This window comes from Phocoena sinus, chromosome 6 (genome assembly GCF_008692025.1).
Source record: "Phocoena sinus isolate mPhoSin1 chromosome 6, mPhoSin1.pri, whole genome shotgun sequence".
Classification (NCBI taxonomy): Eukaryota; Metazoa; Chordata; class Mammalia; order Artiodactyla; family Phocoenidae; genus Phocoena; species Phocoena sinus.
Window position 1 is genome coordinate 31,697,982 of NC_045768.1, and position 18,702 is coordinate 31,716,683.

Genomic DNA, 18,702 nt, shown 5'->3' on the forward strand with positions numbered 1-18,702 from the left:
GACACAGAATTATAAGTCAAATGTCATGAATCGGGCTTCCTTGGTGGCGCAGTGGTTAAGAATCCACCTGCCAATGCAGGGGACATGGGTTCAAGCCCTGGTCTCGGAAGATCCCACATGCCACGGAGCAACTAAGCCCGTGTGCCACAACTACTGAGCCTGCGTTCTAGAGCCCACGAGTCACAACTACTGAAGCCTGAGCACCTAGGGCCCGTGCTCCGCAACAAGAGAAGCCACTGCAGTGAGAAGCCCGTGCACTGCAACCAAGAGTAGCCCCCGTTCTCCACAACTAGAGAAAGCCTGCGCACAGCAACAAAGACACAATGCAGCCAAAAATAAAAATAAATAAAATAAATAAATTTATTTAAAAAGTCATGAATCTAAATCCTAGCCCAACTAATAACCAGATTTGTGTCCATATTCTCCTTCTAAGTCTTAGTTTACTGATCTGTAAAACAGAGGTAATAATATATGTAACCTTACCAAATAATTGGGAAGATTAAAAAACATAATAGATATAAAACATGTAAAATAGAAGACCCTCAAAATTGTTTCCTAGCTGCACATCCACCTGTAAAACTGAGTGTCCACTTAACACTGACTGCATTATAGAGAAGGCCAAGAAAGTCCAAGGTATCATCACTCCTCTCAAGGACAGTAAAATCTAACTGGGAATATAAAAATAAAAAACACAGAGACTCTCCTGCTTCCAGCAACATGGTGAACTCAGAACCTGTACTAATCCTCCTAATGAAAACAACAAAAAATACTGGACGAAATATTTCAAAACATCCTCAAATGCATTCATAAGTTGTCAAGAAAGCAAGGAGGGCTTCCCTGGTGGCGCAGTGGTTGAGAGTCCGCCTGCCGATGCAGGGGACATGGGTTCGTGCCCCGGTCCGGGAAGATCCCACGTGCCGCGGAGCGGCTGGGCCCGTGAGCCATGGCCGCTGAGCCTGCGCTCCGCAACGGGAGAGGCCGCCAGTGAGAGGCCCGCGTACAGCAAAAAAAAAAAAAAAAAGCAAGGAATTTTAAGACAAAAGTTATATGAAGACAGGAATAGAGAAAGGTCAGTTAAGTTTACTAAAGCTGATTTTCACCTTGAAGGCATTTACCAAACTAGGTAAATTCAATTATCAATTTTTTGGTTTTGTAGGCTCCTGAGAACAGAAGATGAATAATACTGACCTACCTAAGGTAGAGAGTCTAAAGACCCTAGAGAAAAGCATGAGGGTAGAGTATAAATGAGATGCCATATTCCAAGGGGACTGTTTTAAAGGAAAAAAATATTCTGCTGTGTTTTACACAGCATTGAAGAGAGGGGGAAAAAAACATCTCCCCAAGAATTCAAAAGTATAAGCCAGCCCTCACATGAGTAATTACAACTTAAAATACTACTTGGGTGTTCTGAAAAACCTCAAGTCCAGAATTTATTTTAAAAGTCAAAGACTGGAAGGGGCCCTAGACAACTGACAAAAGTAAATGCAATCCTCTCTGGAGAAACCCAACTTTATTATCCTAGACCTCAAACATTTCCAAGATACAGTTCTGAGCAAAACAAGTATATCACACACATGCTCACTCACTCCCATACCCACAAGAGACAAGGAAATAAAACACCATGGGCAGAGCAAGCTGATATGAAAAAGAAACAAAGAGAACTTCTAATAAATAAAGAATGCACTGTTAGAAATAAAAAATTCATGGGCAGATTTAACAGGAGATTAGATAAACTGAAGGTGAATCCGTGAACTGGAAGACAGGTCAGAGGAAACTACCCAGACCATGGCAGAGTCAAAGGGACAGAACATATGAAAAAAAAATTAAGAGACATGGAAGACAGAGTCACAAGAGCTAATAAAAATCTGATTGGAGTTCCAGATGAGTTAAAAGAATAAGGTGGGGGCAATATTCTCAGCAATTTCTCAAACTTTCTAAAACTAAAGAAAGATACTAATCTAAGTAACCAAGAAGCTTAATAAATTCTAAACAGGATTATTAAAAAGGAATCCAGACAGTGAAATATCACAGTGGAATTTCTGTAACAACAGCAACAAAATAATATTTTAAAAGCAGCCAGAAAGAAGAGAAAGATTCTATTCAAAGAAGCAAGAAGAGAGACAGGTGTCTTCAAAAGCAATACTGAAGCCAAATTGTTTATTTATAGCCAAAAGACAGTGAAATAATACCTGCAATGTGCTGGGATAAAATAGAATTCTACGTAAAAAGATCTATCTTTCATGGCTAAGTGTAAAATAAAAATAATTTGGAAGAAGTAAAAATTTAGAGTTTGTCACCTGTCAACTGTCAATAAGGGAAATTATAAAGGCAGTAGAAAAATGATCCTACAAGTAAGATCTGAGATGCAAACATAAATGAAGAACAAAAGTGTAAATATATAGGTAATATTAACAAAATACTGACAATATAAAACAATGACAACAATGCTAGGTGCTGCTAAATTTTTTTTAAAACAATAAATTAAAATATTGATAGCATACAAATTGGGAGGGACTGAAATTACAGTATTTTAAGAAGAGCAAAGATACTGATGAATTTTAGACTGCGATAAGTTGAATAAGCATGTTAATGCTAAGGTTACCACCAAAAGGAGTATGTATAACACTGAAACTAATAAAGAAAAAAAAATTCAAAAGAATGCAAGAAAGGAGAAACAAACAGAAAGCAAGACAAAAGTACAAAATAAGATTTTTTAAAAATCAAAGTACATCAGTATTTATTTTATATATATATATATATATATATATATCTTTTTAAATTCTTACTCTTTATTTATTTATTTATTTTGGCCATGCCACAGGGCTTGTGGAATCTTAGTTCCCCAACCAGTGATTGAACCTGGGCCCAAGGCAGTGAAAGCGACAAGTTCTAACCACTGGACCACCAGGGAATTCCCTATAATATATTTAAGTGAACTAAACTTTCTAGTTAAAATACAAAGATAGTTAGGCTGGATAAAAATACAAAAGCCAGCTATATGCTGCTTGTAAGGTACATATTCAACTGTAATGATATGGGTAGTTGCCAGGGGCTGGGGGAGGGGGGAATGGGGGGGTTACTGTTTAATAGATATAGTTTTAGTTTTACAAGATTGAAAGAGTTTTGGAGATGGATGGTGGTGATGATAGCACAACATTATGAATGTATTTAATACCACTGGACAGCACACTTAAAAATAGTTAAGATGGTTAATTTTATTATGTGTATTGTACCAAAATAAAAGAATTGTGAGAGATATATCATACCTGGAATGGAAGAAACCTAGTACGGCTATATATCTTGCCTATATATCTATATATATGTCAAACATAAGAGACTTCAGGGCAGAAAAGATTTATGAGAAAGAAGATCCCTCATAATAAAAACTTTTATTCACCAAGAAGATATAATAATTCTAAATATTTTTAAACAGCCTCAAAATCTATAAAGCAAAAACTGATAAAATCACAATGAGAAACAGCCAAATCTACCATAGTAGATTTGAACGTGCATCTCTCTGTAACTCATATATCAAGCAGATAAAATACCAGTAAAACTGAAATAACTAGAGATGAAAGGACATAATGCTGGGATTTTCTTTAAAATACTTCCCCCAAAAAAGGTGGAGGGAGGGCTTCCCTGGTGGCACAGTGGTTGAGAGTCCGCCTGCCGATGCAGGGAACATGGGTTTGTGCCCCGGTCCGGGAGGATCCCAAATGCCGTGCAGCTGCTGGGCCCGTGAGCCATGGCCGCTGAGCCTGCGCGTCCGGAGCCTGTGCTCCGCAACGGGAGAGGCCACAACAGTGAGAGGCCCACGTACCACAAAAAAAAAAAAAAAGGTGGAGGGAAAAAGAGATAAAACAAAATTGGATTTTTTACACTAACTGAAACTGAGTGATGGGTATATGAGGAGGGGTCCACTTTATTTTTTTCTCCTCTTCTACATGTTTGAAGATTTCGTTAATTCCTGGTGAATTAAAGACCTAAATGTGAAAGGCAAAACTACAAAAGACTTAGAAGATCAAACATAAGAGACCAATAAATTTAACTTTGAAATAAAGAACACCTCACAAAGAGAATAAAAACGGCAAACAAACAAAAAGACTACAGCCCATGTAACCAGCAAATAATCAGTATCCAGAATACATATAAAAATTAATTTAGGGCTTCCCTGGTGGCACGGTGGTTGAGAGTCGCCTGCCGATGCAGAGGACACGGGTTCGTGCCCCGGTCCGGGAAGATCCCACATGCCGCAGAGCAGCTGGGCCCATGAGCCATGGCCACTGAGCCTATGCGTCTGGAGCCTGTGCTCCGCAACGGGAGAGGCCACAACAGTGAGAGGCTCACATACCGCAAAAAAAAAAAAATTAATTTAAAAAATGACATAGAACTTGGAAGCATATAAAAACAATATATGTAAAAAGGTGTTCAATCTGCTCAATAATCAAAAAAATGTAAATTTAAACCACAATGAGATACCATCACATTCACTAAACAGCAAAAATTAAGAGAACAATAACCAAGTGTTTACAAGGATGAGGAGCAAAGGGAATTCTTATCCTCTGCTGAAGGGAGAACTTACTGGTACAACCACTTTGGAAAACAGGCATTACCAGGAAAAGCTAGACATGCACATGCCCAATAATTCCACTCCTGAGTAAGGCCCTTGAAAATCTCTTACACATGTGCACCAGAAGACATGCATATGTTCACATTGCTCATGAGAACAGAAGACTGGAAACAATCCAAATGTCCATCAACATTAAAATGGACTATAAAAGGATGTGGAAACATTAAGCAACTGAATTCAACTAAGCAACTATGAGCATTAACATGAATAAATCTTAAAAACATAATGCTGAGCAAAAGAACATACACATAGTATGATTCCACTTATACAAAACTCAAAATCAAACAAAAGCCAAATAATATATTATTAGGAGGGTTATCATGTGATAAAACTATAAGGAAAGCAAAGGAATGATTTCCACAAAATGCAATAGAGTGGGTGGATCAAAGAAAGATGCAGCTGGGGAGGGTCACAGGGCTGGGGACAGCTCTAAAGTATTTCTTGGCTTGGAAGGCAGGAGTCACAATTTGTTTCATTTTTGCACATTAAACTAAATGTGTAAGTTTTTCATAAACTTTTCAATATATGCTCTGTTTCACAATTTAAGAATTAAGGCACCATAAAAAAACTTTAAATTCATAAGAATATTTACTAACAAGTCAAAAATGGCTTTTACATTTTTAAAGGGGTGGGGAGGGAGAATATGTGACAGAGACCATATGTGGCCCCCAAAATGTAAAATATTTACCATCTGGTCCTTTATAGAAAAATTTTGCCAACTCCAGGTTTAAGGAATAAATGGTGGCCAATGGAAGAAAGTATTACAGAACAGTTTCAGGGATGAGAAAAGGCTGAGCAACAAAGGCAAGATCCCGAACCAATCTAGTAAGGAGAAACGAGGGACTCAGAAGAGGGCACTGCAGCTCAACAGGAACCTCCTTGATCACGTGTAGAAAAGGTCCATGTAAGACCAAGAGCTGTGAGAACAACCATTGCTAATGTTTTCAATAGCACGTGACAAAAGAGAATGAAACCACCATCTCAAGGAACGTCCAGCTCAGTGAAACAGTGAGGAGAGGAGGACAGTATTAGACTCTAGAGGCTGCTGACACTACTGATTGCAGCGGTTCCCCGTGTTTGCAGACTGGCAACGGCAGCAGAGGGCAGGATGCTCAAGCACAGGAGTGTGCACTAAAATGGAAAGAAATCGCTTCAGCAAACACGTCAAATTCAAAACATTTAACAACCATTTACTCTGCACCTACTGTGCAGGGATAGTCACATTTGCCTCTTTAATCATGACAACAAATTATGAACAGGGAAGCTGAATATGAAAGACATTAAAAACCCTTAGATCACAAATCTAATGAGTGACTGAGATGGTGTTCTCCCCACTCATCACAGTTGTCACATAAAACAGACATCTCAGCAAGGAAAGTGACAGATGAAAGGAGATAAGTAGTTATTTTCCACACTTATATCATGAAAAATCTTTTCACTAAATTGGTCTTGCTTTTCTCTCAAACACACCAGGAACACTCCTGCCTCAGGGCTTCCCCTCTTCCCAGAACACTTTTCCCTCAAACATCCACTCGGTTTGATCCCTCGCCTTTTTCAAGTTTTATCTCAAAATATTAAAGAACAGCTAAAAGTTAAATCACTAAGCATCCATTTAAGAAATTAGAAAAAGAGCAATGGAATAAATCCAGTGAAAACAAAAAAAGAAGGGGAAAAATATAGATGACACAGATATGGATATAGATTTATAGATACATCTAAACAGAAATAGAAAAGTTACAACAGAGAAGATCAATAAAGCCAAAAGTTGGTCCTTTGAAAAGACTTTCAAATCAACAAAGCAGGATGAGAGAAAAAACGTATCTGGACTTAAAAAGACTACAGATTATGGTTTAAAAGATAATAAAAGTTTATTGTAAACAACTTTATGCCAGCAAATTTGAAAACTTTGGTGAAATGAATAACCTTTAAAAAATATTAACTATTAAATTTGACCAAAAAAGAAATAGAAGCTGAATGGTACTAAAATCATTAAAGAAAAGAAATCAGTTTTAAAAATGTCCCTCAAAGACAGCATCAGATCCAGGTGTTTTGTTTTTTTTGTTTGTTTCTTGTTTTTTTTTTTCAGGTGTTTTTTTAAAAAGAGTTCATGAACACATTCATTCCAGTCATTCAATAAATAAACATTTCTATTCTTACACAAAATCATCCAGAGAATAGAAAGAACACTTACTAATTCATTTTATAAGGCCATATAACCCCCAAAACAAGTTAAAGTAACAGATTAAAACTCACTGAATAAAAATGAATAAAAGAAAACCTCATACTTATAGCAGATAGAATACCAATAATGCAAGCCACAAAAACATACTGCAATCATAAAACAAAAATAGGATGCTATGAAAAAGGAGCACCATGAGAACAAAATCGAGCTCTTAGAAATTAAAAAGTACAGGAGAAATGACAAATTCAAAAAAACAGCAAAAATTTTTCTAAATAGAAAATAGGAGAGAAAAGAAAATTAAAGGACTAGTCCAGAATGTCCAGCATCCAAATAACAGAAGTACCAGAAATAGAAAAGAGAGGAAAGGAAGTCATCAAAGAACTAACTGAAGAAAATTTCTCAAATCAGAAGTCAGTAAGATTCTAGGAACTGTGAAATTTCGTTATACTGAGGACCAAAAGGAGAGTCTACATGCTTCGATAGAGAGAAAACAAATCATATACAAAGGACCATGAATCAGAGTGGTTTCAGACTTCAACTGGAAGCTAGAAGCCAACAGAGCAATGCTTTCACAATTCTGAGGGAAAACTATCTGCCACCTAGAATTATGCACTCCCCAAGTTATAAGTCAAGTATTAGGTGCAGGATAAAAACACCTTAAATATAAGGTCTCACCTTGTACCCTTTCTCAAGAAGCTACTGAAAGATATACTAAAATGGAAGAGTAAAACAAAAAAGTTAAAGTTAAAAAATGCAAGAAACAGGATACCCTACGTAGGAGAGAGGTAAAGGAATTTCTAGGATGATGCTTGTGGTATAACAAAAAATATGTTTAGGGCTTCCCTGGTGGTGCAGTGGTTGAGAGTCCGCCTGCCGATGCAGGGCACATGGGTTCGTGCCCCGATCTGGGAGGATCCCGCATGCCGCGGAGCGGCTGGGCCTGTGAGCCGTGGCCGCTGAGCCTGCGTGTCTGGAGCCTGTGCTCTGCAACGGGAGAAGCCACAACACTGAGAGGCCCGCGTACCGAAAAAAAAAAAAAAAAAAAAAAAAAAAAATATGTTTAGTCTTTGTCCCCTGTTCCTGGCAGAGCTCCTAAAACCCTTGGAACTTTGACAAAAGAGTCTTTTGTATGCTAATGAGATGACTCAGCTCTTTCCTTAATTCTAAGTCATTTTAGGAAATTATAGAACCTTAAGGGAGGTAGGTCTTAGGAACCTCCAGATTCATAGTATCCTGGGCAGAAGTGCAGGGAACCTCGTTTGCAGCTGGTGTCTAAAACGGGGGCAATTTGTGGGTCTAAGCCCTTACCCTGTGGGGTCTGTACTGACTCCAAGAAGTGCATAAAAGAAATGAATTGTAGGACACCCAGTTGGTGAAGAAGAAATGGAGAACTGATTGTTGTTGGAAAAGACACAACATTGAAGGAAGATTCCAAGATGACAGCTATATTAAGAGGGCAACCAGTCCACATTGAATTTTGTTTGTTTGTTTGTTTTAATTTTTGGCTGCGTTGGGTCTTCACTGCTGCGCATGGGCTTTCTCTAGTTGCGGCGAGTGGGGGCTACTCTTCATTGCAGTGCGCAGGCTTCTCACTGCAGTGGCTTCTCTTGTTGCAGAGCACGGGGCTCTAGGCATGTGGGCTTCAGTAGTTGCGGCACAGGGGCTCAGTAGTTGCGACACGCGGGCACTAGAGTGCAGGTTCAGTAGTTGTGGCGCACGGGCTTAGTTGCTCCATGGCATGTGGGATCTTCCCGGACCAGAGATCGAACCCGTGTCCTCTGCATTGGCAGGCAGATTCTTAACCACTGAGCCACCAGGGAGGTACCCACACTGAAATATTGATAATTTCACTCTGTGGACAGTTGTATTGCTAGATGCCATTACCAAGATGCCTACTGCCCTCTTTTTAGCCAGAGAAGAGAATGCCCAGGTAAGCCTGGCTCAGATTCTTAATTGTACTTGCCTTGATGAAGTTCCTGCTCTCCCCTTCATGTCAACTACCTGAACCAAACGAGCACACTCATTTAACTGATGTGCTTCTGAGAGATGGAGGTCAGCTACAGTGAGACTGGAAGTAGAAAACACAGAGCAGTCCACTCTCTGACCACATTTCTGCCAATCATCCATACCTGGTGACATGAGAATCCTACCAGATGTCTCAACTATGAGCCCTATGACATTCCCCATAACACTCAGGGTCTTGCCCACCCACTTTCCCAGAAGGGAATCTTGTAAACCAGGAAGCCAAAAGTCAGACTCTGACACAGACTGTTCAATGTGTCTTTTTCCGTAAGCCTTCATCTAACAGTGCCGGCTAAGTCAACACTCAGTACTGTGAATTTGGCAATATTCTATTTTGTACCCTAGGCGTTAGGTATATAGATGTAGTATTCTCTAAATTGCATGTGTATGTTTTAAACACATCTGTATTCTAAACGTACATTTTACAAAAAAAAGTTTTAAATAAAGAGTAGAGCAGTATGTATAGTGCGCTGCCATTAGTTTAAAAAAAGGAAAGAAAGAGAATTCGTGTACATACATGCTTGTACATGCAAAAAATACCTCTGGGAGATTAAGAAACAGATCACAGTGACTGCCTCTAGTGAAGACAATTGGGTAACTGAGGATCGGGGTGGGGTGGGAAACAGACCTTTTACTGTAAAGCCTTTTAAAGCTTTTGAATTTCTAACACTATGAATTTCAAAGGCATGAATGCATACATACATACATGAATAAATTCAATGACTTCTCTGATTTAGCTCTAGGATTTTGGCAAATCACAACTCTGAGTCTTTAATAATAGTAATAGTGATAATACCTCAAACACTGGTGACAATCAAATAAGCTTTTGTAAAAAGCCCTTTGAAATCATCAAATACTATGTATATCTGAAAGGTATTATTATTGAAAAATATCTATCCTGTCTCTTCCTTTCCCCTTACTGTACATAGAAAGTGTCATTCCTTCTCCATATGGTAAGTTTTATTTAGCAGTTAGGAAAACACTGGCTTAAACTAATTCATGTGAAGTTATTTAGATTTCATAAACACCTAATGAAGACTGCAACAAGTTCACCTGCTACAAATTCCTCACAATACTACTAGTCCTTTTCACACATGTTAAACCATCACAATGAACCTTTGTGTGGCTCTAAGTCAACAGGAAAGCCCTGTGTGAACTGCCACGAGTTCAACAAGACCTATAGAGGGACCCTAAGATACCCAACCTTATGGCAAGTTAATCCAACATAGAAACCAGCAAGACAAAGTCCCTGTACTCAGGGAGCCCACAATCTGTTAGTGATCCCAACAGTATAAGCGCTATGTGGAGGTTGTTTTTCTCAAGACCAAGGGAGGAACACAGAGTTAGTCACCTAACTCATAGGGACTGCAGAAACAGCAAGGGAGGCTGCTAGGAAGAGGTGCTAAAGTCTTACTTCATCCAAGCTGGAAGGAACAGTAGGAATGAAACAAGTAGGTATACAGGGGTGGGACTTCAGGCAGACAGAATAACAGAGGCAAATCATCAAAGAGTAACAGAGCATTCAGCAAACTGCAGGAGGCCATGGGGATACTGTGTTCTGCATTTCTGGACAAATGAGCCTGTCATTACTAACATCTCGGTTATACTTGGTATAAAATAACGTTTAATAGTGTTTATTTCCTGTTATCAGAGCCTAATGGACAACATACAATTATTTTCCCATTATAGTCTAAGGGGCCTTGGTAGAAATTTATTAAACCTAAATCGTTTTAAAAGTCTAGATTCCAAATATCCAGAGTCAGGCAATGGTAAATGATGAAAATTATTGTCATCTCTGATTAGGAGGAAAGCAGAAGCGCAGAGTAGATAACGGTAGAAAAGTACTCCTTTGGTTGTTCTTTTTTTTAAAAAGTATATGCAACTTCCAGAAAGGAGGACATTAATGGAGATGACAGATGTACAGCATTATTCTCTCTGTTTAAACAACAACAAAAAAATTTCATTCCACGTTCTGAGGGAGAGACTCATCAGACTGTGATAGTGGCCAGTAACTGTGTCCAAACAGAAAATGGTACCATAAATGACAAAGATGTCCAACAGGTGAATTAACTGCTTCTCAACGTTGTCTGTCATACTGCACACCTACATGATTCTTTCTCTGAGCAACTCTGACAGCTTACATCACTCAGGGGAAAAGGGAAACAGCATCTCCAAAATGACTGACATCAAAGAGGCAGAAGAGCAGGGACAATTTCCATAAAGCACATGGCAGACAAAGTTCAAAGGAATAATTGGAGGTTTTTTATAACTCGCCTGTACTGACATTATGCCAGATGATTTTACAGACTATTCAAATCGTTCATGGCAGGGATTTAGGTCAGGTATATAAAAGGTCTACCTGGCTGAAGGAGTTCTATGATTATCTGGTCCCACTGTCCAGACAAACAGCTGAGGGCTATCTTGCAGCAATAACCTCAGCCTTGGACAGGTTAGAAATACTGTTTAGATAAAGAGGGGGTGTGATTGCTACGATTATGTAGTTTAAGAAATACAATTTTCTGTAAAGCAGGTGTTGTTTCCAAGTTTTAAGACTAAGCAGAAAAAAAAAAAGGCTAAGCAGAAAGTCTAGCCACTGTATGTCACAACGGTCGCAGTGGAATACTGAAACCTCACCCATGTGGGAGTCAAATTTCTTGGAACCTCAACTACCTCGCTCTAGGTATAAATTCAAAAGGTAAGCATCAATGAAGATAGCCATCACAAACCCATGCAAAGCCCCACGATGCCATTAGAGACACAGTGTGCTTCGGGAAGAAAGAGGAAAAAAGCCTCTCACAAGCAAAAACAATTTAAATTATAAATAAAATAGCCACTGAGCAGACAAGAGAGACAAAATTCATGCAGTATCTGAAGTTCATACACCTCCACTAAGAACCTATTTACTCTGATTTACATTTAGAATTTATTCCTACATTAGATATAGTTTCTACAAGCATACTGCTTCCCATTTCAGGGAAGCAGAGAGGCAATTAATAAGTTGGAGTCATCTACAGTCAGAATCACTGACAAGGCATACTGACAGCACTCAGATGCAACAGCGAAGAGCCTGACATGGGAGAAGAAAAATCATTTTTATAAAACAATGTAGAACCCAAAACACAAAGCAGAATGGAGCCTTTAGTAGGCATGAAACAGCTACCACTAAAAACATCAGTGGCCTCTGAGAAGATCATGGTATTACACGTGTGCACAACAGAATGGATAAATCTCTTGTCATGAGACCTGTGTTCTGGTTCTGTTGCTTGATCACAGCCATTCAGCTTCTTCTGAGCTCAGCTCCCCTAGTAAAATCAGGATAATACTTCCTTGCCCTACCCACTGGACAGACTGCCATAAAGAGCTGAAAAAACAATCTGTATAACAGCATTTGAAAAATGTAACAAACTATACAATATATGACTCTAAGAATATGTTAGAATATGCTTTGTATACTGTTTAAGACAATATATTTAAATCAATTTCTATTTAAATGGCTAAATAAAAAACTACACTTCTCTTAATAGCAGAAAATTAACTTACATGGTACCATTTATCCCCTCCCCCAAATAGCCAGTTTTTTTTCCTACTATTAATTAGCAAGAAGAAAAGAAAGAGTTGTAAAGCAAGAGAAAGATTTTAGCATCTGAAAAAGGATAGATATATATATGTATAACTGAATCACTTTGCCGTACACCTGAAACTAACACAACATTGTACATCAACCATACTTCAATAAAAAAAGAAATTTTAAAAAATAATAATAAATTAACCAACTACAAAAGGAAAAAAAAAGATTAGCTGCCCTTTGGAAACCAGATAGGTTATATATAGCATTTCTTTTGATAGGAAAGACATTTCAAAATGAGAAAAGATAAAATATTTTTTTAATGAAAATGAATACCCATACCTAAAAATGTAACATGAAATAAAATATCTATTATAGTTACATTACAGAGCAATTTTTTAACTGTAGGTCACAATCAGTATGGAAAATATTAGAATACATTATTTTTAGTAAAGGTTAAGTATTATTTTATAGAATTTTGTTTTACTTAATATCTATTATTACTACGTATATATGTACTTATTTTCTAGGTAAAGGTACAGTTTGCTTCCTTAATGTTCTCCTATTATTGCATCAATTTCCTGGCCTGGTCTTGGCTGCCTGTCCCAATCTATCCATGTGCTCCTTAGGAAGCTCCTCAGCCTGCATGCTCCTTACTATTGGTAAGCCCTTCCCTGGTCTATGCCCACTTTCTTATGCTTAGAGCCTGTACCTGCAAGAACAGCAGTTACAAGTTCTCAAATAGACACACACAAAATGAATTTAGTATATACAACAGAGTTGCTCTGATTGGGCATAGGCTACATATTCCATCAAGAAAAGGGGTACACAGAAAGATGTGTATTTTATCATATAGATGTCATACTTGGGGCCACCTCTGAAACTACACAGAATCCATTCTACTTCCCAGCAAAAGCTCTCTATCTCTTTCAATTAAGGGATGAAAAATGAAAGCAGAGAAATGTAAAAAATAGGACTGAAGAGAGGTACTGTCAAAGGAATAACAACAGATCAACTGATCAAGCCAATCAATCACTGACAGCTATTCTGAATCTGAACACTGTTATAGAACAGTCCTGAGGAAAAATACTGAAAAGAACCAAATATCTACAAAAATACACACACACACAACAAATGCTGGTGCTTCATCATGCATATCATCAGTACAAAGAGAGAAGAAGAGAACATAATACCTATTACCTGTTCTCTCTGCAAGTCCCCATTGCTATCATTTCTCTCATGTTCTACAGGCCAAAATCTACTTTGGAAAACATGTTCTTACAAATCAATCCACTCTGATTGAAACAGAGGGACATGTCAATCCAAGTGACCAATATGCAGAAACAGAGCAAACTCAGGGTTTGCTGAATTCACTTTTTATTGACCGTGTCTTTTGCCAATTCTCACCTACTTTCAAACATATATCAAGTAAATTATCAGACATTTAATTTTACCAAGTGCCAGACAAATAGGTGATTCTGTACCAAAATACTGAAAATATGGTTATCCTGATTTGTAAAACTCATTCCGGGCATAAATGCTAATTAAACCATACTACCATTGATCAGTAAAAGGCTCAAATAGGCATTTAAGGGCTGAATAAAACATGAGTCCGGAAATTCACAGTGAAAATACATATAAGTAAGAAAGAACATGCAAATCTCTATAAAATAAGTGCTGTAAAATATGCACTAAGGGAAAATTGAGGAAGTGAAGAAGATCCATGTGTGTTACATAAGGTCCTAAAGACAGCATTAAAGCTTTTAGAATCAACTATGCAAAAAGCAAGCACCACAGAGAATTGAAAGAAGGTTGAGACTGGGAATAAACAAACAGGAACCTGATGAAAGGAAGAAACAAACATAACTGTGTTGATGAGGTCTATATTGTTACTACTCCACCAAACAACACCCTTCTCACAGGGAGCTGCACAGACAATGCTGTCCAGCTACAAAACCCACCTTAGTGAAGGCTGAACATGAGTGAGAAAATACAACAAAATGTCAATCAGTGCAGCTGAGATTTCCAGAAATAATTTTTACTTATTATATAATATTTACTTACTATCTCTAAAATTTTGAATGTTTTGAATTTTTCTTAATACACTGAAATACATGAAAAGTTTGTGTATAAAAATGCAAGTTAAGAAAAACTGTTTATCCTTGATACTAGTTAAAAATATAATAGTAAGATAATTCCAAATAAGAGCAATTCTGATGAATAAAATTAGCACTTGGTATAAAATATGTAAAACTATCAGTGAAAAAAAGGCAATGGCAAAATGAAAAAAATTATAAATGGATTTCCATTTTAAAACACTTAAATAGCTATAGTATTATATCAATTTAAAAGCCAGTAGACTAGCATTAAACAAAAAAAACACAGAAGGCACACACAAAATACACAGAAGCAAATTAGATGATACCTTTCTATAATATAATAATGCTGATAATTAACCTCCAAGTAAGTGTATCCCCTTCCCTCAATCAACTCACCCAACATTCTCTGCATCTTCATCACACTCAGCTTTATATTTGCAAGGTCCACACTTGGAGTGTTTTCTGTGAACTTCTGCCCCTGACCCTTCCTCTTCTGTTTAAAAAGAAAAATTAAATTTTCAACCAAAAGTTGGGAGCCTTTCCAGATATGCTTCATGTTTTCAGCAGCCATTATCCTATTTCTGGGGAAAATGTACCCAAGCTCTTGAAAAAAAATCAGTTCCAAAAGTCTATCAATGCTTGAGTCCAAAAATGTTGTCAGTACAAGAGTACAACATATTCTGTGAAAAAAAAAAAAGTATTGGGGCTAGAAAAATAATCCCTTAACCTATGTACAACGGAACAGTATGCTAGATTTGGTTGATTCTTTAAAAGAATTACCATAACATCAAATAAGAGAGAGGAAAAAAAAAACATGAGCAATAAATTTAGTCCAGTGATTACCCTATTGAAATAGCCTGTGCAATCCAGGTTAGCAAATAAGTGATTAAACAAAGCAGAGTCTAACCACTACCTTTTCCTCACATCAGTTTCACACCTGCCTTAAAAATTATCTCCAAATTTTGAAGAGGAAAGGGGTCTATTTACAAAGGACTTGCCCTTTTCTACTTTACCACCTAGCACAGCAAGCAACACCCAGAATACAGAAGGGTATGCATCTCCTATGACCCAGCACAAAACAACAGTGCATACCACCAGCCCCCAAGTCAGCTCATATCCCACATTTAGGGAACCCTATACTCCTGGGTCTTAACTAGAGTGGATCCTATCCTGATAACCTCAAACTGGGCAGGGAGATCAGTTCTGAAGCCAATTTAGGGATTACAGTTTACTCAAGGGATTTCCCAGTCTGGTTTGGGAAAGCACACCTTACTGAGGGGGTGTCAATCAGCGGAGAAGATGTTGTAAGGAAAGCACACACAAACCTAAGTAACCTAACTTACTTTGCATACAGTGGATACTCATTAAGAGTACCTGTTTGGTACTATTACCAAACTCGCCATTTTGTGTGTCTGCCTACACTTTAAGTAGAAATCCTCCCCAAATTCTAATGAATACTCCCGAAACAATTCCAGGGAGCATAATCCTAAGTATTTCTAAGGCCTCAGAAACATAATGAGATCTAGAAATCATACAGCCACCATGAGCTCACTAAAGTTTGTATATTAATCTGAGCAAACCACTTAGCCTTTCTAACTCATACTCCCTAAAAAAAAACTGCCAACAACCAACATCCTCAGGGCAAGATATCCAGTATTTGTACCATATAAGCAAATCTGGAGATCAACTTCCACTTCTTTAACATAGTAACAATGACTGTTTCCTAACTGAATATCTGACCACAGGGGCTGGACCACATGATCCTTTAAAGTCCTTTCCAGCTCTAAGATCCAGAATTTATGATCTCATCCTTCACATATGATCACGAAGTTTCTCCTTGAACATGTCCATTTAAATTAAATTCTATTGTTGGACCGTTTAAATCTTTTTTTTTTTTTAAGGTCTAACTGTCATCCTTGAAATTCTTTCTCAGAACAGTTCTACTCTCTAGATGACCTTCAAAGTCCCTTCCAACTCTAAAATGTTAGGATTCTATGAAATGTAGAAGGGTGGAGTAAGGTTTCAGATAGTACTGAAAGGATCACAACTGTAGTTTTCATTTGCATAAGTGTGAATTTTACCAGAGTATGTTTTTTCTTTTAGTGCATCCCCAGAGCACCTCAAACTTACTTTGCATACAGTGGATACTCATTAAGAATTACAGCCTCATTAGACCACGAAATAGATCAGTCATTCTCAATTCTAATAATTCAGAGGAAACTGAATTACCAAATATTAGTTTTTCAAACTGTTTTTAAATATTGTACCTTGAAAATTCCTTATGAGCAAAAATTTGTAAGCAAGGGATGGGAGAGTGTTACATATACTCTGGTCCAAGCTAAAGTCATCTGGGGATGATCCTAAGGGGAGGGCACCTTGGTGTAACTTCAGTTTAACAGGAGCAACATTTCCCCTTTGTCTGACAACAAACCTATAATGAAAAATAAATGCAGGAAAAAAAGAATGCTAAGGGCTAAGGGGGATAGAGGGATTGGGGGTGATAGCTGAGGGGTACAGGGTTTCTTTCCGGGGTAATGAAAATGTTCTAAAGTTGGCTGTGGTGATGAATGTACAATTCTGTGAATATACTAAAAGCCACTGAATTACATACTTTCAATGGGCAAACTGCATGGTATGTGAATTTTATCTCAATACGGCTGTTTTTAAAAAGTGAAAGAAAAAAAATACTTTTTTAAGGGGTATTTGAAACTTACCTCCCTCTCCAGATCCAGAACCATTATCTGAGAAGAAAAATAAAGAATGAATATGAATACTTTTACTGGAAATCTCAGATTATCAAGTAGTAAAATTTCTTATCAAAAATCAAACTGTGAGGCTTCCCTGGTGGCGCAGTGGTTGAGAGTCCGCCTGCCGATGCAGGGGACACAGGTTCGTGCCCTGGTCCAGGAAGATCCCACATGCCGCGGAGCGGCTGGGCCCGTGAGCCATGGCTGCTGAGCCTGCGCATCCGGAGCCTGTGCTCCGCAACGGGAGAGGCCACAACAGTGAGAGGTCCGCGTACCGCAAAAATAAATAAATAAAATCAAACTGTGATATCCATTCTCATGTAGCCCCTTTTCTCATTTTTTCTGGATATCTAACAGTTTATTCTTATATACTTATTTTGTACCTTTCTTCAAATATAAATTACTTGGACACATAATCCATACCTCATACATCTTTGTAGCCCATTCAGGAAATACCCAGGTGCCTTGTACAGAGTAAAAACCAATAAATATTATAAAGTAAATGGCTAAATAGAAATAACTTTAAATAACTCACTTAAAAGGTAGACGAAATTTTTAATTTTGTTAAAGCTTGAAAGGAATAAAGAATAAACTGCTTTTATTAAAAAGGGAGGAGAAGAGCTTTGGGTCTTGCTCCAAAAATCTTCTTCATTAAATCTGTGGATAACAGCCAAAAGCCAAAAGATATGAAAAGCCCCAAGGTTTAGAAGGAAAGAACCTCAAGGTTGAGGTTTTCATATTACTGATGAAATTAACTTCCTCTAGGAAACCTCACCAGAAGGAATCTCACCAAGGTGTAGGTGAGAAACTTGTTACTAGTCAAATTAAAGAGCCTCCCTCAAAGTTACCAGCAAGAAGCCAGAGTAAAATGTAATTAATTTAAAATATGTATTTTATAATCCTAAAAGAACCAACATATGGCGCAGAGCATGCTGAAAAGAGGGCAATGGTGTGGTATCATAAGTGTGGAACAGACATGGCAAGTGATGAACTTAACACTTTACCCAGCACTTTCTAGGGAGGAGGATTTCCTAGAGAATCCATTCCAGTTCTTCAAATAGTTCTCTAGAGTGGGAGACACCCTCAACAATATCGCTCCCTTCCCCACTTCCCTTCAATCTCCTGCAGACTATAATAAAAGTCCCAAACGTGGTAGAAACAGGAAGAACTGGAAAAAAAATACATATTTTATGTAGCATCCACTTCAACTCTTCATGGGATTTTATACAAAGTCTTACATTGTATTCATTTTGATTGATCAACCATAAAATAATTATATCTTCTCTGAGAAAGTAAAGAGGAAAAGAAAGAGTAAAAGAGTAGAAAAAAAGACAAGGAAAAAGGGAACTCAAAAGTATTTTTATTACCAAACTTTGCTTAGGAAAACTCTCTTTTTCCCTTCTATTCCATATACATTGACTGGGTACTTATTATGTATGTGTTAGACAACATACACA

At 37.7% G+C, this 18,702-nt stretch overlaps 1 protein-coding gene across 2 annotated transcripts in view; it reads right to left on the reverse strand.

Moving 5' to 3' along the window:
• Positions 1-18,702, reverse strand: part of TMEFF1 (transmembrane protein with EGF like and two follistatin like domains 1) — a 142,995-nt gene that overhangs the window by 30,232 nt on the left and 94,061 nt on the right. For both annotated transcript variants that reach the window (XM_032635711.1, XM_032635708.1), the window contains 2 exons: positions 17,213-17,239; positions 14,895-14,991 (listed from right to left, as the gene is read on the reverse strand). In XM_032635711.1, coding sequence (XP_032491602.1) covers positions 14,895-14,991; positions 17,213-17,239 — 124 coding nt within the window. The remainder of the gene's footprint in view (positions 1-14,894; positions 14,992-17,212; positions 17,240-18,702) is intronic.